Here is a 21,942-nt window from a genome sequence, read left to right as displayed (position 1 = left end):
AAAAATGCTCCAGCCTATTCAGCCTGTTATTATAACTCAAACCTTCCAATCCTGGCAACATCCTCGTAAATATTTTCTGCAACCTCTTAAGTTTAACGAGATTCTTCCTATAGAAAGGCAACCTGAATTGTGCACAGTATTCTAAAAGTGACCTCACTAATGTCCTGTACAGCCGCAACATGACATCCTAACTTCTACAATCAGTGTTCTGACCAGTGAAGGCAGTGTGCCAGACACCACCTTCACTACCCTATCCACTAATGACTGTCATGTCCAAACAACAGTCTGTCATCATTACAAAACTCTACAGGACTATGAGAAAAATGTCTTTCCACCGTAAGGGACTGGATTTCTGATCTTTGGAATTTTGTTTATCCTATCTACCTCCTTCTCGAGCCATAATGCATGTGTGAAATCATTTGTCTTTTGTCTGTCTTCATTGTGAGTGAGCATGTGTGTTTTGGTTAGTTTAGGGGTACAATTTAAGTTGCATAATTTTGAAATTCTCTCTTTTCACTGCTCTTATGTTACTGAAGAATCCTGGTGTGAATTGCTTTCTTTTTATCGTGGCTAACAATCAATTGGACAAATTGATAGTTTGGTGTTCTTACTAAGATTTTATTCATTAGAACATTTTTAAAAATTGCCTTGTGAGATGTGGGCATCACTGGCTGGCCAGCATTTGTTGTCATCCTTAGTTGCCCTTGAGAAGGTGATGGTGAGCTGTCTTCTTGAACCACTTCAGTCCATGTGCTGTAGGTTGACCCACAATGTCCTCAGGGAATTTCAGAATTTTGACCCGGTGAAAGTGAAGGAACAGTGATATATTTCCAAGTCAGGATGGTGAGTAGCTTGGAGAGGAACTTCCAGAGATGGTGATGTTCCCATGCATCAGGTGCCATTGGCCTTCTAGGTGATAGTGGTTGTGAGTGGTTTAGAGGAGCCTTGGTGAATTTTTGAAATGCATTTTGTAGATATTACACAATGATGCATCAATGGTGGAGGGATTGAATGTTTGTGGATGTGATGCCAATCATGTGGGTTGCTTTGACCTGAACGGTGTCAGGTTTCTTGAGTGTTGTTGGCGCTGCACGTAGGAAGTATTCCAGTACACTTCTGTATATCTCAAGGAGTTTCAAAGACTCTCAACCCTTAGCAGAAATTCCTCCTCCTCTCAGTCTTAAATTGGTGTCCCTTTATTCTGAGACTATACCCTCTGGTCCTAGACTCTTCCATGAAGGGAAACATCTCAGCATCTACCCTGTCAAACCCCTTAAGAATGCTATCTATTTCAATGATAGGATTTATAATCATCTGGAAAGGAATAATTTAATTAGGGATCGTCAACATGGTTTTGTGAAGGGTAGGTCGTGCCTCACTAACCTTATTGAGTTCTTCGAGAAGGTGACAAAACAGGTGGATGAAGGTAAAGCAGTTGATGTGGTGTATATGGACTTCAGTAAGGCATTTGATAAGCTTCCACACAGTAGGCTGTTGCACAAAATACGGAGTTTCAGGATTGAAGGTGATGTAGTGGTTTGGATCAAATATTGGCTAGCTGAAAGAAAACAGAGGGTGGTGGTTGATGGGAAGTGTTCATCCTGGAGCTCAGTAACCTTGTGGGTGTGCCACAAGGATCTGTTTTGGGGCCACTGCTGTTTGTCATTTTTATAAATGATCTGGATGTGGGCGTAGAAGAATGGGTTAGTAAATTTGCGGATGACACTAAGGTAGGCAGAGTGGATAGTGCCAAAGGATATTGTGGGTTACAGAGGGACATAGATAAGATGCAGAGCTGGGCTGAGAAGTGGCAAATGGAGTTTAATGTGGAAAAGTGTGAGGTAGTTCACTTCGAAAGAAATAACATGGATGCAGAGTACTGGGCTAATGGTAAAATTCTTGGCAGTGTAGATGAACAGAGAGATCTTGGTGTCCTGTGCATAAATCCCTGAAAGTTGCCACTCTGGTTGATAGGGTTGTTAAGTGGTATATGGTGTGTTGGTGTTTATTGGTTAGGGACATTGAGTTTCGGTGTCACGAGGTCATGCTTCAGCTGTACAAGACACTGGTAAGGCCGAACCCTGGGGTATTGCATGCAGTTCTGGTCACCACATTAAAGGAAGGATGTGGAAGCTTTGGAAAGGGTTCAGAGGAGATTTACTTGGATGTTGCCTGGCATGGAAGGCAGGTCTCACGAGGAAAGGCTGAGGGAACTGAGGTTGTTTTCGTTGGAGAGAAGAATGTTGAGAGGTGACTTGATCAAGACATATAAGAGGGTGAGATGGGGGAGGGGAGGGCAGGGAGAGCCTTTTTCCTCAGATGGTGAAGGCTAACACGAGGGGACGTTGCTTTAAATTGAGGGATGATAGATTTAGGACAGACATTAGAGGTAGTTTCTTCACTCAGAGAGTAGTAGGGGTGTGGAAGGGCCTGCCTGCAACAGTAATAGATTCACCGATGTTAAGGGCATTTAAATGGGCATTGGACATACATATGGATAATAATAGAACAGTGTTGGTTAGATGGGCATCAGATTGATTTCACAGGGTGGTGCAACATCGAGGGCCGAAGGGCCTGCACTGCGCTGTAACATTCTCTGTTCTGTGTTCTATCACCTCTCATTCTTTTATACTCCAGTGAGTAGAGTCCAAACCTGCTCAATCTTTGCTCATAAGATAATCCCTTTATACCTGGAATCATCCTAGTGAACATTCTCCAAACTGCCTCCAACAAAATAATACCTTTTCTTAAACAAGGGGACCAAAACTGCTCATAGTACTCCAGATGTGGTTACACCAAGACATTGTACAGTTTAAGTAAGACTTTCCTCTTCCCTTGAAATACAGACCAATATTCCATTAGACTTCCCAAATCCCTGTGTGTTAGCTTTTGTTTCATACACAAGTATCCCCGAGTTCCTTTGTGTTGTAGCTTTCTGCAGTTTTTCTCCATTTAAATAATAATCTGTTCTTTTGCTCTCCTTTCCAAAATGAACAACTTCCCATTTTCCCACATTATAGTCCATTTCCTAACCTTTTGCACACTGACTTAACCTGTCAATGGGAAGAGAGACTTGTTGTGAATTAAGACATGAAGAGCAGCATTTGCTTAATTTTGTTTGAGGATAAAACGTGGGGGACTGGTCAGAAATGCTTTGGAATAGTCAACATTTAGAGTTGGCAAAAGGTTGGATAGCAGCACGTAAGCTGAGGCAGAGTGAAGCCAAGCATTGGAGTGCAACACAGCCAGCACTTGGTGCTCTATCTCTCTTCAATCTGACTTTCAGTCTCCCATGAGAAGCTACAATCTCCCCGAAACAGTCGGCAAACAATGCCATCCCACTGTCTCGGTTCCCTCCAAAACTCAATTCCTTTGGCACTGATTCCATCCTCCTCCTTATCCAAGTGTATCCACTTCATTGCAAGGTCTGCCCATGTCCACATCTTGCACATTAACAGTGTCCAAACCCCGACCACTGCTCATGCTGCAGCACATCTAAGGTCAGCTTTGAAGCTATCACATGTTAACCCAATGCACTGAAGTCTGGTTGGATGGTATAACTTCAAACATTACAACCCAAAGTCAACTCACCCACTTCCAGGTTTAACGGAGGCAGGGCAAGGGATAGACACCCAATCTGCTGCCAGAAAGAGGGTTGATAATGTCAGTAAGATACTGGGGCTTCTGGGTCTCTGATACAATCTGTTTTACAGATATCAGGAAACCTGGCAGCCAAAGGGATCTAAGGAGGGTTTTGGGGACAAGGTGAAACAATGCACTGTCTCTAAGTCTGGAGGAGAGCAGCCTGCTTCTCCCCTCAGCTCCTCTGTCAACTCCCTCCTCTTTATCAGTTCCCTTCTGTTTGAAACACAGAGTCCCCAGGGTAAGGGGAATCCCCAATTCAAACTGGCTCCCTGCCCAATATCTTGGAACCTCCTTCCTGTATGTCTGGCAGAGAACCCTATCAGGCTCACTCCAGGCAGGGATCTTATCATTGACAAATAAGCAGACTGTGAAATGTGTGTGTCCTCTATAATCATCCTGCCCCCAACCCCATACCATAATACCAAACTCCGTCCATACCCAGGATTCCAGGTTTCTACATGAAGAACAGCCACTGGGTTGGCTAGAAGAGAATTGTTGACCTTTTGGAATCAAGCCTAGACTAATTTGGGAATCCTGAGGATGATAAAGACGTGGAAGTTGAGAGAAGCAGAGCTCCATGTTTGTCCCAAGGTGGTGTGCTGTGCCTATGTGTCTGGAAGGAAGTGTCTCACAAAATGTAGCTGACACTGAATCAATGCCTGATGTCACCATGTGTCTGATCTGCAGGCAGTCGATATGTACGTGGGAGTGGATCCAGATGATGTCCACGATGCTAGTGTCCGGAAACTCCGGATGAAGCTGCTGGATGAATGTTTAAAGTTTTCTGCTGGGCCGTGCTTTGCGGTGAGTAATCGGAAAATGCAAATTGATTACACGTCGGGTCGTTACAAAATGAATACCAATCAGACAATGACACCGTAGTCGGGCAGTGGATGTAGATGGTTAAAGTTGCACTTCTCTATTCATGACTTTATTTCTACTGCTCTAGTAATGATATCTTTGCATTACAGGACAGGTGTGAATTCAATAATTACATGTAATGATCTATCTGTACAGGGATAGATGCATGTACTGCAGCCACTTGGTTAGCCTGAGGTCATAATTCTTTAGCACCATTTGCCAATATTGATGTCAGGGGCATTGTTGAAAATGCCCTAATTGATGTTATGAACAAACATAAATCCCGAAATGTCAGAGGGAAATGGGCTGTAGCAGGGATGCTTGTGATCTGATCCCTTCACTGGTAGTGGATAAAGTATTGGCGTATAGGGAGAGTTGATTCTGGAGTTGCTGCAGAAGGGGTCTCATTCCATTTGCCTGCATGGAATTAACCAAATATTTCATCAGGTGCTGACTGACTGATTGTACAGCTTCTTCAAAAGAAACAAAAAACAAATTTATATACCGCCTCTGCATGCACCTGTCACCTCAAAACACTTATTACAGCCAAAGGAGTCATTTTGAAACGTAATCACTGTTGTACTGTAGGAAGCACAGCAGCCAATCTGCACAACAAGCTACCACCTGGCAGCCAATTTGTTTTTGTGATGTCAACTCAAAGATTATTATTGTCCAGGAGATAGCTCCCTGCTTTTCCCTGAAATATTCACAGAATCCTTGATGTACACTCAAAGACAGCAGGTGTGGCCTTGATTTAGTATCTCATCTGAGAAATAGTGTCTCCAACAGTGCAGCACTCCCTCTGCACAACACTAGAGTGTCAGCCTTGATTCTTGTGCTCCGTAGTGGAGTGGGACTTGAACCTGGAATTTTGTGACTCAGAAGCAAGAGCAAGGTGTGGATGTAGTTGTGGCTGACATCTGGAGTTATTATGGGTAGATTTTTTTAATTTCAAAAATATACTTTATTCATAAAATATTTTGATGATATGTACAATTGGTGGTGCCATTCATAGGCGCACCTTGTATTTCTTTACATACAGAGATTGGAATTAATCATTCGTATATACAGGTCTGTACATTTAACATCCATATTTAGCTGAGGCTTCAGTGGACCCCACTAACTGAGTGGACCTCCGTTCTCCATAGGCAAGCAGACATTACACGGTGGTCTTTCCCCACCGCACCTTGGCAGCAGCTGCCCCAAGCTTCAGCGTGTCCCCCAACACGTAGTCCTGGACCTTGGAATGTGCCAGTCTGTAACACTCAGTCGGGGTCAACTCCTTCAGCTGGAAGATCAACAGGTTCCGGACCGCACAGACAGCGTCCTTCACTGAGTTGATGATCCTCCAGGCACAGTTGATGTTCGTCCCGGGGAACAGGCCGTAGAGCACGGAGTCCCGTGTAACAGTGCTGCTTGGGACGAACCTCAACAAACACCACTGCATTCCTCTCCAGACTTCTTCTGCGTAGGCACATTCTAGAAGGAGGTGTGTGACAGTCTCGTCCCCCCCGCAGCCGCTTCGAGGGCAGCGTGTGGTGCGGCTGAGAGTCCAGGCGTGCATAAAGGATCTCACAGGCAGAGCCCTTCTCACCACCAGCCAAGCCATGTCTTGGTGCTTGTTGGAAAGTTCTGGCGATGAGGCATTCTGCCAAATGGCTTTGACAGTCTGCTCAGGGAACCACTCAACAGGATCCGCCCTCTCCTTTTCCCGAAGGGTCTCAAGGACACTACGTGCTGACCATTTCCTGATGGACCTGTGGTTAAAGGTGTTTTTCTTCATAACCTTTTCCACGAAGGACAGGTGATACGGAACGGTCCAGCTACTCTACAGGAATAGTGCCAGAAGACTGGAGGATAGCAAATGTGGTTCCCTTGTTCAAGAAGGGGAGTAGGGATTACCCTAGTAACTATAGGCCAGTGAGCTTCACTTCTGTTGTGGGCAAAGTCTTAGAGAGAATTGTAAGGGATAGGATTTATGAACATCTGGATAGGAATAATGTGGTCAAGGATAGTCAGCATGGTTTTGTGAAGGGCAGCTCGTGCCTCACAAACCTTATTGAATTCTTTGAGAAGGTGACAAAGGAGGTGGACGAGGGTAAAGCAGTAGATGTGTGTATATGGATTTTAGTAAGGCGTTTGATAAGGTTCCCCATGGTAGGCTACTGCAAAAAATACGGAGGTATATTTTATAATAAATGGAATACCATAATTTAAACTCTGCATGCCTCAGCAAGGGTTCATCAGGATGATTTCTTGAAAATGCAAGCCTTTCTTTAACCTACTCACAAAGGACCCAAACCCCCTGTAGAGGGCACTAAACTGTTCCCAAAGAGCATGGCCTCGCTCTTGCCTCGATTTACCTTGGCCCCCGAGGCCCGTTCGAACTGGTCACAGATGCACATGAGTCTGTGCACGGACAGCAGATCCGAGCAGAAAACGGTGATGTCATCCATGTACAGGGAGGCCTTAACCTGCAGGCCCCCACTGCCAGGAATAGTCACCCCTCTCAAGCTCGCATCCTTCCTGATGGATTCGGCAAATGGCTCTATGCAGCACACAAACAAGGCAGGAGAGAGAGGGCAGCCCTGCCTGACTCCAGATCTGACTGGGAAGCTATCTGATTCCCACCCATTGATTGAGACTGCACTGACAATGTTGGTGTAGAGCAGTCTGATCCAATTGCAGATTCCCTCCCCAAAGCCCATTTTGGAGAGAACATCTCTCATATATCTGTGTGATATCCTGTCAAAGGCTTTCTCCTGGTCCAGGCTGATCAGGCAGGTGTCCAACCCTCTCTCCTGCACGTAGGCGATCGTATCCCTGAGGAGTGTGAGACTCTCAGCGATCTTCCTGCCCGGTACAGCACAGGTCTGGTCAGGGTGAATCACCGACCCCAGAGCAGACCTGACACGGTTGGCGATAATCTTTGACAGAATTTTGTAATCCGCATTCAACAGTGAGATTGGTCTCCAATTTTTGAGTTGCTCCCTCTCTCCCTTCAGCTTATGGATGAGGGTGATGATGTCTTTCCTCATGGATTCACTCATGGTACCTGCCCGAAGCATACTGACATACACCTCCAGCAAGTCCTGGCCAATCAAATTTTTTTTGCAGCAGAGAGCGGCGGGAGCTGGGCGGAAGTGAAGTCGGAGCACAAAGCCGGTCGGGAAGGTAAGTGATTGTTATTTGAGTGGGTGTGTTCTAGATCCCAGGTCCTGCAAAGTCCACAGACTTGCCCCAAAAAGAGAGTCCAGGGAAGTTCCTGTTGAGAGAAGAGAGAGTCTTCGACAAGGAGGTTGAGTGAAGTGATTACGCCACAGTTGAAGAGGGTGAAGACATGACTGCCAAGATGGTTCAGTGTGCTACGTGCATGATGTGGGAGGTCAACAACTCTGGTGTATCTGGCTCATAATAGTGTGGAAAGTGTGTGCACGTTCAGCTACTGACAGAGCATATTGCAGCACTGATGAAAGAACTCGAGGAACTTAGGCTCATCCGAGAGAATGAGATCTTTCTGGACAAGACCTTCAGCGAGGTTATTACACCGACTATACCAGAAGAGAGCAGACGATGAGGAAGGCAGAGAGGAGACAGGTGCAAGAGACCCCGGGGAAATACCTGTCAGGAACAAGTTGAATCTTTTGGAAACAGTAGAGACCGATGACACTGCCAGTCCGTGAGGCGGGCAGGTCTGTCAATCAAACGTTGGTGTGGAGGCAGAGCTGAGGAGTCAAACATCACAGAGAGCCGTGGTAATAGGGGACTCCATAGTGAGAGGAACTGACCGGGGTTTCTGTGGCAACAGGCGGGATTTAAGGATGGTGTGTTGCCTTCCTGGTGCCAGGATTAAGGACATCACAGACAGAGTGAAGGAAATCCTCAAGGACAAAGGTGAAGAGCCAGAGGTGGTGGTACATGTCGGCACAAATGATGTCGGGAAGAAGAGGAGGAACATACTACAGCGGGACTTCGGAGAACTAGGAAGAAGGCTGAAAAGCAGGATGTCCAGGGTGGTTATCTCTGGGGGGGGGGGGGGGGGGACAAACTGGAAGTTTAAGAAGGAAATTGAAAGGAAAGTTAGAACAAGGGAAGTCAAGAAAGACAATGATATCAATGAAGCAGAAAACTCAAAAAGGGATCATGCTGTAAGGTTAAGTGAAGTAGGGGTTAATGGGAAGGGTGAGGGCAGTAACAAATTAAAAATACTACATATGAATGCATGAAGCGTTAGAAATAAGATGGATGAGCTTGAGGCTCTTTGGAAATTGGCAGCTACGATATTGTAGGGATAACTGAGATGTGGCTTCAAGTGGACAGGGCCTGGGAAATGAATATTCAAGGCTATACGTGCTATCGTAAGGACAGACTGATGGGCAGAGGGGGTGGGGTGGCCATGTTGGTAAGGGATGATATTCAGTCCCTTGTGTGAGGGGACCTAGAATCAGGGGATGTAGAGTCAGTATGGATAGAGCTGAGAAATTCTAAGGGTAGAAAGACCCTCTTGGGAGTTATCTACAGGTCCCCAAACAGCAGTATGGATGTCGGATGTAAGTTGAATCAGGAGCTGAAATTGGCCTGTCGCAAAGATGTTACTACAGTTGTTATGGGGGATCTCAACATGCAGGTAGACTGGGAGAATCAGGAAGGTATTGGACTTCAAGAAAGAGACTTTGTGGAGTGCCTCCAAGATGGATTCTTAGAACAGCTGGTGCTGGAACCTACCAGGGAGAAGGCAATTCTGGATCTGGTATTGTGCAACGAACCAGAATTGATCAGGGACCTCGAAGTGAAGGAGCCATTGGGAAGTAGTGACAATGATACAATAAGCTTCAATCTGCAATTTGAATGGGAGAGGGTACAGTCGGTAGTGACAATATTTCAGTTGAATAAAGGGAACTATGGAGCTATGAGGAAGGAGCTGGCCAAAGTTCGATGGTGCAATACCCTGGCAGGGATGACAGTGGAGGAACAATGGCAGATATTTCTGTGTATAATGCAGAAGATGCAGGATCAGTTCATTCCAAAAAGGAAGTAAGATCCTAGGAGGAGGCAGGGGGTGGCCGTAGCTGACGAGGGAAGTGAAGAAACATATAAAGTTAAAAGAGAAAAAGTATAACATAACAAAGATAAGTGGGAAAACGGAGGACGGGGAAGCTTTTGAAGAACAACAGAGGATTACTAAGAAGGAAATACTAAGCAGAGAAAAAATGAGGTACGAAGGTAAACTGGCCAAAAATATAAAGGAGGATAGTAAAAGATTTTTTAGGTATGTGAAAGGGAAAAAAATGGTTAAGCCTAAAATTGGGCCCTTGAAGACAGAAGCAGGGGAATATATTACAGGGAACAAAGAAATGACAGAAGAATTGAATAGGTACTTCAGATCTGTGTTCACTGGGGAAGACACAAGCAATCCCTCTGAGGTAACAGTGGCTGAAGGACCTGAACTGAACGGAATTTATATTTGCCAGGAATTGATGTTGGAGAGACTGTTAGGTCTGAAGGTTGATAAGTCCCCGGGGCCTGATGGCCTACATCCCAGGGTACTGAAGGAGGTGGCTCTAGAAATCGTGGATGCGTTGGTAATTATTTTCCAGAGTTCAATAGATTCAGGATCAGTTCCTGCGGATTGGAGGGTGGCGAATGTTGTACCATTTTTTAAGGAGCGAGAGAGAAAGCAGGAAATTATAGACCAGTTAGTCTGAGCTCAGTGGTGGGAAAGATGCTGGAGTCTATTATAAAGGATGAAATTACGACACATCTGGATAGTAGTAACAGGATCAGTCAGAGTCAGCATGGATTTATGAAGGGGAAATCATGCTTGACTAATCTTCTGGAATTTTTTGAGGATGTAACTCTGAAGATGGACAAGGGAGATCCAGTGGATGTAGTGTACATTGACTTTCAGAAAGCCTTTGATAAAGTCCCACATAGGAGGTTAGTGAGCAAAATTAGGGTGCATGGTATTGGGGCAAAGTACTGACTTGGATTGAAAATTGGTTGGCTGCCAGGAAACAAAGAGTAGTGATAATACAGCTCCATTTTGGAATGGCAGGCAGTGACCAGTGGGGTACCGCAGGGATCAGTGCTGGGACCACAACTTTTTACAATATATAGTAATAATATTGAAGATGGTATTAATAGAAACATTAGCAAATTTGCTGATGACACAAAGCTGGGTGGCAGGGTGAAATGTGAGGAGGATGTTAGGAGATTACAGGGTGACCTGGACAGGTTAGGTGAGTGGTCAGATGCATGGCAGATGCAGTTTATGGTTATCCACTTTGGTGGCAAGAACAGGAAGGCAGATTACTACCTAAATGGAGTCAAGTTAGGTAAAGGGGCAGTACAAAGAGATCTGGGTGTTCTTGTACACCAGTCAATGCAGGTACAGCAGGTAGTGAAGAAGGCTAATAGCATGCTGGCCTTCATAACAAGGGGGATTGAGAATATAAGCAAAGAGGTTCTTCTGCAGCTGTACAGGGCCCTGGTGAGACCACACTGGAGTATTGTGTGCAGTTCTGGTCTCCAAATTTGAGGAAAGACATTCTGGCTATTGAGGGAGTGCAGCGTAGGTTCACGAGGTCAATTCCTGGAATGGCGGGACTATCTTATGTTGAAAGATTGGAGCGACTGGGCTTGTATTCCCTTGAGTTTAGAAGACTGAGAGGGGATCTGATTAAGATGTATAAGATTATTAAAGGATTGGACATTCTGGAGGCAGGAAACATGTTTCCGCTGATGGGTGAGTCCTGAACCAGAGGACACAGCTTAAAAATAAGGGGTAGGCTATTTAGGACAGAGATGAGGAGAAACTTCTTCACCCAGTGAGTGGTGGGTGTGTGGAATGCTCTGCCCCAGAAGGCAGTGGAGGCCCAGTCTCTGGATTCGTTTAAGAAAGAGTTGGATAGAGCTCTCCAGGATAGTGGAATCAAGGGTTATGGAAGTAAAGCAGGAACAGGATACTGATTGAGGATGATCAGCCATGATCATAATGAATGATGGTACAGGCTCCAAGGGCAGAATGGCCTACTCCTGCACCTATTGTCTATTGTCACAGAGCAGAATAGAGCTCGACCGGTAAGCCGTCGCTTCCGGGAGTTTTATTCTTTTCAAAGGACTCGAGGGCCTTGGTCAGTTCTTCCAGAGATAGCAGCTAGTCCAGACTCTCCCATATTCTGTCGTCTAAGACCTCCATGATAGAGGACAGGAATGACTGGGATGACGTTATCGAGCCATCTTCTTCCTTCAGGCTGCTGAGCATGGAGCTCTCTTTGTGCACCTTCTGGTAGAAGAAACGTGAGCACGTCTCGTCCTGCTCCACCGAGCAGACCCTGGACCGGAAGATTATCTTGGAGGCCTCCGAGGCAAAGAGCGAGGCTTGCTGGCCCTTCACCTCCTTGAGGTCTTCCGTGACATCGACCCCCATCGTCTGCAGCAGGAGCAGGTTCTGCATACTTTCCTGGAACTGGGACAGTTTTCCCCACCTCTCTCTCGCCTCCTGAACACCTTTGAGGATGAAGAATCTCTTGATGTTCCCTTTTACTGTTTCCCACCAGTCCGCTGGGGACTCAAAGAGGGGCTTCACAGTTCTCCAACCTGCGTAGTCCCTCTTGAGCTCCTCAATGTTTCCCGGGGTCAACAGATTTGTGTTCAGCTTCCACGATCCCTTGCCCACTTGCTGCTCGTCCTATAGGTGACAGTCGGCCAGCAGGAGGCAGTGGTCAGAGAAGAATACCGGCTTATCGTCGGTGGATGTGACTGAGAGTGTTCGGGACACAAACAGGTAATCTATCCTTGAGTGGATAGACCCGCCTGCCCGTGACCAGGTGTATCTACGCTGCGCTCCATCTGCAGGGGTGCTGAAGACGTCGTGCAGCTTGGCATTTTTTACCGTGTCTATCAGGGCTCTGGACATGGCGTCCAGTTTACTGTCCCCTCTGCCGGATCGTCCATCTGCATCAATGATACAGTTGAAGTCTCCGGCCAGGATGACCGGCCTGGACGTAGCCAGCAACAGTGGAAGCTGCTGCAGGACGGCCAACCGTTCACCCTTACCCACTGGGGCGTACACATTCATCAGTCTCAGGGGAGCATTCCTGTACATGACGTTGGTGACGAGGAAGCGCCCGCCCACCACCTCCTTAACCTCAGAGATGGTGAAGTTGCCTCCCTGCAACAAGGTACCCAGGCCGGAGGTGTGGCTATCGTTGCCCCCCGACCAAACTGACGGCCCATGGGCCCACGAGCTCGACCATCTCCTGTAACTGCTGAGATGCGGTATCCCACACTCCTGCAGAAACAGGACGTCGGCTTTAACGTTGACCAGGAAGGCCATCGTAGAAACACATCACGTAGCCGATTTGATGCTACGCACATTGATGTTGGCAATTCTTATCCCCATTTTAACAGTTTACGAGGTTACCAATGTCCATTTTCTGCTGGTCTTGCCTCTCTGGGGTAACTGTGTGCATCCCCGTGGTGACGGCAAACTGCTGGACCCTGCCAGGGCTGAGGTAGCTGTCTGTCTCCACGTTGGGGCCATTTCCCCGCTCTGGTGTCTTCGGACTGGGCCCAGGGTCCGCACAGTCCAGTTCTCCATCTGACAGTGGGGCTGTCACAGGACCGCTGCTCCCAGTTACCTGGAGCTGTGGGCTGGAGGGTACCTCTTGGTTCTCACCGGGTGGGGGGAGGTCTTTACCCATCCCCTCAGAGGGATCGTCTTTTCCTGTTTGGGCGGTGCTGCCCTCCTTTTTCCCCACGGCGCTCTGTCTCTTCCTCTGGTGACAACCCTCCTTGCGCCCATCCTCACCGTCGGAAGAGCTGCCTGTATCCTCATCGTGTAGGTGTCGTTTCCCCCTTCGCTGGGTGGCTTTGGGGGCCTGGTGAGGTTTCCTCTTCCTGCTTTTGACAGTAATCCAATCCTCTGCCTCCTTTGTTCCCTCCTCTTCCATTTCCTCCGTCTGTTTTGAAGGAGCTCGGATCGGCTGCTGCATCTCCCCGCTGTCTGCTGTCTGCTCCACTACAGCCTGCCCTTCCTTCTGGGTGCCTCCAGACACCATTCCCCTGCTGTTTTGTGGTACCTTGCTGGTCTCAGGCAGTCCACGGCTCGTGTTGCCACCTCCGGCCATCTGTGCATAGGTAGTGGCCCCTCGTCTTGGACAGGCCTTGTACATGTGGCCCGCCTCTCCGCACAGATTACAGTTCTTGGTCTCCTTACATTCCTTGGTCGGGTGGCCTTCCTGCTTGCAGTTTCAACAGACGGTCACCTTACAATCCGCCGCCATGTGGCCTGACCTCCCGCAGGTTCAGCCACACTTTCGGCTGCCCTGCGTACTTCAGGTAACCTCTGCTTCCTCCGAAGGCAAAGCTGGAGGGTGGGTGGAGGACGTTCCCATTGGCATCGACCCTCAGGGTTACCCTGACCTGTCGTGTGCTGGTCCAGATCCCGAAAGGATCAACCACATCGGTGCTTTCTTCCTTGATCTGGACGTATCTTCTCAGGAAGGTCAGGAAATCCGCTGCTGGGACATGGGGGTTGTACATATGGATTGTAACAACCCGACTCCTCTGCGCAGGAAGCACACGCACAACGGGACCGCCGACAAGATGGAGAACAGAGGTTCCCCTTCCTTCTCCTTGAAGACCTTCAGGAGCTGCTCACAATTCTTCACACTCCTGAAGATCACGTCAAAATAGCCTGCCCCAGGGAAATCCTGCAGGCAGTACACGTCCCTTTTTTTTAATTTCAAAAATATACTTTATTCATAAAATAATTTGATGGTCTGTACAGTTGGACATGCCATACATATGGAAACTTCCATTTTTTTGCATACCAAAACAGAGTAATCATTCCTATTTACAGGTCTGCACGATTACATATTTAGCTGAGGTGTCAGCAGAGCCCAAATGATTGTGTGGGCCCCCTGTTTTTCTTAGGCAGGCAGATGTTACACGATGGTCTTTCCCCACCGCCCCTTGGTGGCAGCTGTCTCAAGCTTCAGCACGTCCCTCAACACGTAGTCCTGGACCTTGGAATGTGCCAGTCTGTAACACTCAGTCAGGGTCAACTCCTTCAGCTGGAAGATCAACAGGTTTCGGACCGCCCAGAGAGCGTCCTTCACCGAGTTGATGATCCTCCAGGCACAGTTGATGTTCGTCTCGGTGTGAGTCCCGGGGAACAGACCATACAGCACGGAGTCCCGTGTCACGGCGCTGCTCGGGAACCTTGACAAACACCACTGCATTCCTCTCCAGACCTCTTCTGCATAGGCACATTCCAGAAGGAGGTGTATGACAGTCTTGTCCCCACCGCAGCCGCTTCGAGGGCAGCGTGTGGTGCGGCTGAGAGTCCGTGCGTGCATAAAGGATCTCACAGGCAGAGCCCTTCTCACCACCAGCCAAGTCATGTCTTGGTGCTTGTTGGAAAGTTCTGGCGATGAGGCATTCTGCCAAATGGCTTTGACAGTCTGCTCAGGGAACCGCTCGATAGGATCCGCCCTCTCCTTTTCCCGAAGGGTCTCGAGGACACTACATGCTGACCACATCCTGATGGACTTGTGGTCAAAGGTGTTTTTCTTCAAAAACTTCTCCACGAAGGACAGGTAATATGGAACAGTCCAACTACCGCGGCAGCGAGGCCAGGCCTATCCTTCGTGACACCGGGGACAGGTAGAACCTCAGTACGTAGTGACACTTGGTGTTTGCATACCAGGGATCCACGCACAGCTTGATGCAGCCACACGCAAAGGTGGCCATCAGGGTGAGGGTGGCATTGGGTGTATTTCTTCCCTCGTTGTCCAGATCTTTATACATAGAGTCTCTTCGGACCCGGTCCATCTTTGATCTCCATATAAATTGGAAGATGGCCCGGGTGACTGCAGCGGCACAGGTTCTTGGAATAGGCCAGGCCTGTGCCATGTATATCAGCAATGACAGTGCCTCACACCTGATGACCAGGCTTTTACCCGCGATGTAGAGCAATCGTAACTTCCATCTGTCCAGTTTCTGCCTCACTTTGCTGATACGCTCCTCCCAAGACTTGGCGCATGCCCCAGCCCCCCCGAACCAAATACCCAGTACCTTCAGGTGGTCGGTCCTGACGGTGAAGGGGATCGAGGATTGGTCAGCCCAGTTCCCGAAGAGCATGGCCTCGCTCTTGCCTCGGTTTACCTTGGCCCCTGAGGCCCGTTTGAACTGGTCACATATGCACATGAGTCTGCGCACGGACAGCGGATCTGAGCAGAAAATGGTGACGTCATCCATGTACAGGGAGGCCTTAACCTGCAGGCCCCCGCTGCCAGGAATAGTCACCTCTCTGAGGCTCGCATCCTTCCTGATGGACTTGGCAAATGGGTCTCTGCAGCACACAAACAAGGCAGGAGAGAGAGGGCAGCCCTGCCTGACTCCAGATCTGACTGGGAAGCTATCTGATTCCCACCCATTGATTGAGACTGCACTGACAGTGTTGGTGTAGAGCAGTCTGATCCAATTCCCAAAGCCCATTTTGGAGAGAACATCTCTCATATACCTGTGTGATATCCTGTCAAAGGCTTTCTCCTAGTCCAGGCTGATCAGGCAGGTGTCCAACCCTCTGTCCTGCACGTAGGCGATCGTATCCCTGAGGAGTGCGAGACTCTCAGCGATCTTCCTGTCCGGTACAGCACAGGTTTGGTCAGGGTGAATTACCGACCCCAGAGCAGACATGACCTGATTGGCGATAACCTTTGACAGAATTTTGTAATCCGCATTCAACAGTGAGATTGGTCTCCAATTTCTGAGTTCCTCCCTCTCCCCCTTCTGCTTGTAGATGAGGGTGATGATGCCTTTCCTCATGGATTCACTCATGGTACCTGCCCAAAGCATACTGACATACACCTCCAGCAGGTCCTGGCCAATCAAGTCCCACAGAGCGGAACAGAGCTCAACTGGTAAGCCATCGCTTCCGAGAGTTTTATTCTTTTCGAAGGACTGGAGGGCCTTGGTCAGCTCGTCCAGAGATAGCGGCTGGTCCAGCCTCTCCCGTGTTCTGTCATCTAAGACCTCCATGATAGAGGACAGGAATGACTGGGAGGCCACGCTGTCAGTTGGCTTCGGGTCATCCAGAAGGATTTGCTGATCCTCATGACGTCAGCAAGACTTGGAATTGGTCATCAATTCTTCAAAGCTATAGGAAAATTTTATTCCATTTCCTACTTTTCAAGATGGGTTAATGTAGTTCTGGTCTCCATACTTTCAGAAAGATGTGATTGCACCAGAGTGGGTGTAGAGGATGGTCGTCAGGATGTTACCTGGGATGGAGCACTTTCCGATGAAGTGAGGCTGGATATGCTCGGGCTTTTCCCTTTGAGGCAGAGAAGGCTGAGTTGGATCCTGATGGAGGTCTATATGTTGATGAGGAAGCATGGACAAGGTGAATCAAAGGCAGCTGTTCCCCTTCGTTGAAACATCAATAACAAGGGGGCATAATTTTAAAATGAAAGGCACAAAGTTTAGAAGGGATTTGAGGAAAAGAGAGTTTTTACTCAAAGTGTGGTGGAGGTCTGGAATGCTCTGCCTGGGAGACTAGTCAAAGTAGGTAAGCTGACATCCTTGGATGAAAACTTGAAACGCATTCAAGGCCATGAGCCTAGTCAAAGTAGGTGGGACTAGTGTAGCTTTGCAGGTACAGAGTTGATGTGTTGAAGGGCCTCTTGTGTAGTGTATGATTCTTAAAATGTGTAAGAATAAGTGTATAATTCTACGATTCTTAAAGATGTCAGACAATTATGAGACATATAATTGTTAATAACCATTGTGCCCCAGAAACTTCTGGTGAGACCAACGATAGGGGTTTTATGGTGGTCAGATACAGTCTGGCAGAAAGACAACCTCATCCTATTGTCGAAATTAGTGAGGATTGCTCTTTTAACAGAAAAAGAAGAGGTTTTTGTTGTCCAATCATTGCAGGGTCCGAGTGCTGTCTCTCCCCATGTACATTGTTAAACAGGCTGTCTTATTTGGTTCACAGAATTGTAGACAAATGAAAACACATGTTCACAGATCTGTCACGCATCACTCTCCTGCCCCAAAACTCACAAAGAGAGGGCACAAGATTCCAACCAATACCTGCAATAGGCACAGGCCCCATGCTGTGGGATACCAGTGTATTGCTCGTATGCAAATAAAATTTAGCCAGGAAACTGTTGCAAAAAAGCCTCTTCCCAATTGAAATAACCATCCTCAAACTCTGCCAGCAAGTGTTGAAGGCTCTGAATGGCAGCCATATGTAAAACTGGATGTTTAGGTGTTTCATTTACTTTCCTTTATAATACATAGAGCATGAAAGCTTAATGATGCACTATCTTATTAATGTGTAATGCTATAGAGGCATAGTTAAAGAAATTGGTGAGCCTACATGAATGCAAAATCATTGTGGCACGAGTTTGTCTTGTTTTGACCTGCATTTTAATAAAAACATGGTCTTGTAGGAGCAAATGAGTGCAGGTTCTGGAATCTGTCCTGAAAACAAAAAAAAATCACAGCAGGTTAGGCATCATCCAGGGAGAGAGAGTGTGGTGCTGGAAAAGCACAGCACGGCAGGTCAGGCAGCATCCAAGCAGCAGGAGAAACGACACTTCGGGGTTAAGCCCTTCATCAGGAATCCCTGTCCATGGATGTTGCCTGACCCGCTGGAATTTCCAGCATTTTTTGTTCTTAGATGGCCTTGCAGATTGTCATTCCTTATGATGTCATTTTGCACTTCACTCCCTTTTGTGCTATGCCTCATGGTCTGTATGTATTGGTATGCCTTTAAGAGACATGCACATGATATCATCACTCCATCTTAGCATGTGACCTAAAAATAGGAAGTTCTCATAAAGCTACCTTATTTGGGATCCCTTGGCGGATGGCACACTTGTAACTTGCTCCTAAGTTGTAATGTAATGTCTTAAGACGAGCCCAGACACTAATTTGCCGATGAATGTGTTTTCAGTATGTGATAGGTAGTTGTAACAAATATCTGGTGGATTTTTCAATCCTGCATTATCCAGCCTAGTTTCTTATGCAATGAGCCATAATATAAGAACTGCCACATCAGGTACTACATCTGTTTGGAGACAGAACCCACATTAGGTTGTTTATTATATTCATTCTTGAGATGAGGACAGTGTTGGTTAGGCCAGCATTTATCATCATTCCCAATTGCCCAGGGAGCTGTGAAGAATCGACTACATTTGAGGGTCTAGAGTTTTATGTATGCCAGACCAGGTAAGGATGGCAGATTTCATCACTAAGTGAACCAGCCACGGCAATCAACTTTTGGTTGGTTTTTTATTGAATTCAAATTTCACCAGCAAACCCATGTTCCCAGAACATTAACCTAGTTTTCTGGTTTATTAGTCCAAAGACAGTATCACTACTACTATTACCTATCAATAGCAAATACTTTCTCATTTACCTGCTCAGCTAACGTTATCCATTTTACAAACATGCTGACACCATTAAAAGCAAGCCTTAACACATGGGTATTCCTGTGTAGAATTATATGTAGAATTAGAAAGTGCTTTGAGAAGACATTTTGGTTCCAAAATGAGCAGAAGCATCAGGAGGCCTAGTGTCCGTTAATGTTCGTAGTGGAGGTTGTCTCGCACTGTCCTGTGACTATATGGGCAGCGCCATCTTTGTTACAGGCAGCTACTGCTATCACTTTGCAGTGACATAGCATTGCAATGCTGCGTTTGTGCACATGCATAAGAGGTAGGGGCAGGCGGAGCTTATTAAACCTCTCACGCCTGCCTCACCATTCCATAAGATCATGGCTGATCTGCCTGAGGCCTGATTCCTCTTTTGTCCCAGCTCCTCAAATCCCTCGACAACTTGAAGTTTCAAAAATCCATTAACCCCCTCTTCAAATACTTTCACTAGCCTCCACAACTCTCTGGGGTAGAGAATTCCAGACATTCCTGGCACAGGCATTGAGGAGAAACACAGCGAAAATAAAACAGAAAATGTTGAAAGGTGCCAGACATCATCTCTGGAGAGAAACCAAGTTAATCTTTCAGACTTTAGAATACATTCTGACTTGTCACATCTTCAGCCAAGAAGCAAGAGAGTTGCAAACCTCTCTATATGTGAGATTCTGACTCCTGTTTCCTCCTGTCTTCTCCTCATTCCTGAAACCTCAGTACAGGTTGGTGTTGGGTCTGTATTCACTTGCTGGGTCCTCATTATTCATTGCCTTGACATCCTTAACTTCTGCCCTTGACAGCACTTCTCCTGAAGGTGCTGACCTATGCCAGGGGCAGCCTCCTAGCACCTTGTTTCAATGACAGTTTGTCTTGTCTCAGTACAGCCTGTGATTATTGGAAAACCATTCTGTCCCTGTTTTTTGCTATTCGGTGACTCCCTGTCTCCACTCTGACTGAGATGCTGACTAATTTTCTTCCCTCATCACACAGTTTTAACATAGATCCAAAGGTTCCATGTGACGACTATCAGGATTGAGGAGCACCTTTCCACTGCTCCTTCATACATACATATAGAGGTACGAAGGGTACGGAATTTACTGTGCTAATAACTGTGACTTTGAACACAGTTCAGGCGATGCAGTTCTCTTCGGTGACACAGGTGTTTTCAGAATCATTATCAGCCTCTGAATAACATTTGGTGGGAAGTTTGTCCTGATCATGAATCCCGAAAAAGAATTAACATCAGTGAATGTTTGTATATAAATATTCGTATTAGCGCGCGTGCACAATTTCAGTTGTGTAAAGAACCTCTAAGTTCATCTCTTTCCAGTAAGAGTCTCAAAACCTTCTCACATCTTCACTCCTAACTGTGAGGCCTTCCTCATGTTTGATAAGCAATGCATTTGTCAGTGTTCCTCTTTTTGTTTTGTAATTTACTGGAATAAATCTTTTAACCGTATTCTGTGACTCCTTTATAGGCTTTGATAGGAGAACAGTATGGAAGTGCCAGCTTACCAGCCGAGATTGAAGCCAGGGAATTTGAGATGATTCTTTGCAAATCACAAAATAAAGGCCTCCGCACCAGGCTGCTCCAAAACTGGTACCAACGGGATGAGAATTCTGTTCCACCTGCTTACTACCTAAGGTCCAAAACTGATGTCCTCCCTAACTATTGTAACAAGGTGAGATTCCATTGATTGCACAGAGTGTACATTCCAGTTCTGTTAGTAGTTTAGACAGTAAGGTACCAGATTCTAATTCTCCAGTATTAAAAGCTGGTGAAATGGGAAGTTATGTGGCAGATGCAGTTTATAAATGACCAAGTGATGCACTTTGGGAGAAACAGAATATTCTGAATGTTCGTATTTTCATGGGAGACCAACAGGAAGCTGAGGTGCAAATACATAAGTTTTGAAGGTGGCATGTTTAGCAGGTAGCAAGTGTATGGGTTCCTTAGATTTATAAATGGGGCATTAAAGCAAAGAGATTGCACTAAACTGCTCCAAGTCTTTGGTTGGGCCTTGGCTGGATTGTTGAGTACGTCACCTTGTCAGGACCAAATACGGATGGTCAATAAAGGCACATCTGGCTGGGGATGCTCAGGTCCCATGAATAAATAAATAAATGAAAACCAATCTGGGTATCATGCTTTAGGAAGGCCCTCAAGACTACATGGTATAGTAGGCCATTCTGCCCGTCAATGCCCTCAAGACCACACGGTATAGTAGGCCATTCCACCCATCAAGGCCCTTTAGACCACATTGTATAGTAGGCCATTCCACCCATCAAGCCTACTCTGCCATTCAATGAGATCATGGTTGATCTGATAATCCTTCACTCCACTTTTCTGCACAGCCCCTGATCCCCTTACTGATTGAAAATCATCCCATCTCAGCCTTGAATATAGCTAATGACTCTGCCTTCAGAGCCCTCTTTGATAAAGAATTCTCCAGATTCACTACTCTCTGAGCAAAGAAATTAATCCTCATCTCTGTCTTAAATGTGCAACTCATTTCTCTGGGATTATGCCCTCTTTTCGTAGAATCATAGAATCCCTACAGTGTGGAAACAGACCATTTGGCCCAACAAGTCCAGACCAACCCTCCGAAGAGTAACCCACCCAGACCCATTCCCCTACCTATTACTGTACATTTTCCCTGACTAATACACCTAACCTACACATCCCTGAACACTATGGGCAATTTTAGCACGGTCAATTCACCTAAACTGCACATCTTGGAGTGTGGGAGCAGTGGATTATTTTCTTAAATGTCAGCTATTGTTCCTCAACTGTCTTGCTGCTTTCCAAGCCACTCTAGATGACTCTCCCCTCATTCCTTTGCAATTACCTTTATTTAATTTTAGCACAATTGTTTCCAACCCACATTCTCCCTCTCAAACTGAATGCTAAATTCTGCCTTGCAATGATCACTGTTTCCGAGGGGACTGTTTATTCTGAGATCATTTATTAAACCCGTCTCATTAC

General features: G+C 46.6%; 1 protein-coding gene across 2 annotated transcripts in view; it reads left to right on the top strand.

The window, feature by feature from the left end:
• The window catches only part of LOC140481230 (NACHT and WD repeat domain-containing protein 2-like), a 46,216-nt gene that overhangs the window by 4,823 nt on the left and 19,451 nt on the right, over positions 1-21,942 (top strand). The window contains exons 3-4 of one of the 2 annotated variants that reach the window (XM_072577089.1): positions 4,333-4,449; positions 20,435-20,638. In XM_072577089.1, the coding sequence (XP_072433190.1) occupies positions 4,333-4,449; positions 20,435-20,638 (321 nt within the window). Of the gene's footprint in view, positions 1-4,332; positions 4,450-16,310; positions 16,437-20,434; positions 20,639-21,942 lie in introns of those variants that run through there. The other variant, XM_072577090.1, reaches the window with a different exon arrangement.

Source organism: Chiloscyllium punctatum, chromosome 9 (genome assembly GCF_047496795.1).
Source record: "Chiloscyllium punctatum isolate Juve2018m chromosome 9, sChiPun1.3, whole genome shotgun sequence".
Lineage (NCBI taxonomy): Eukaryota > Metazoa > Chordata > Chondrichthyes > Orectolobiformes > Hemiscylliidae > Chiloscyllium > Chiloscyllium punctatum.
This window is presented reverse-complemented; position numbering and strand designations above follow the sequence as displayed.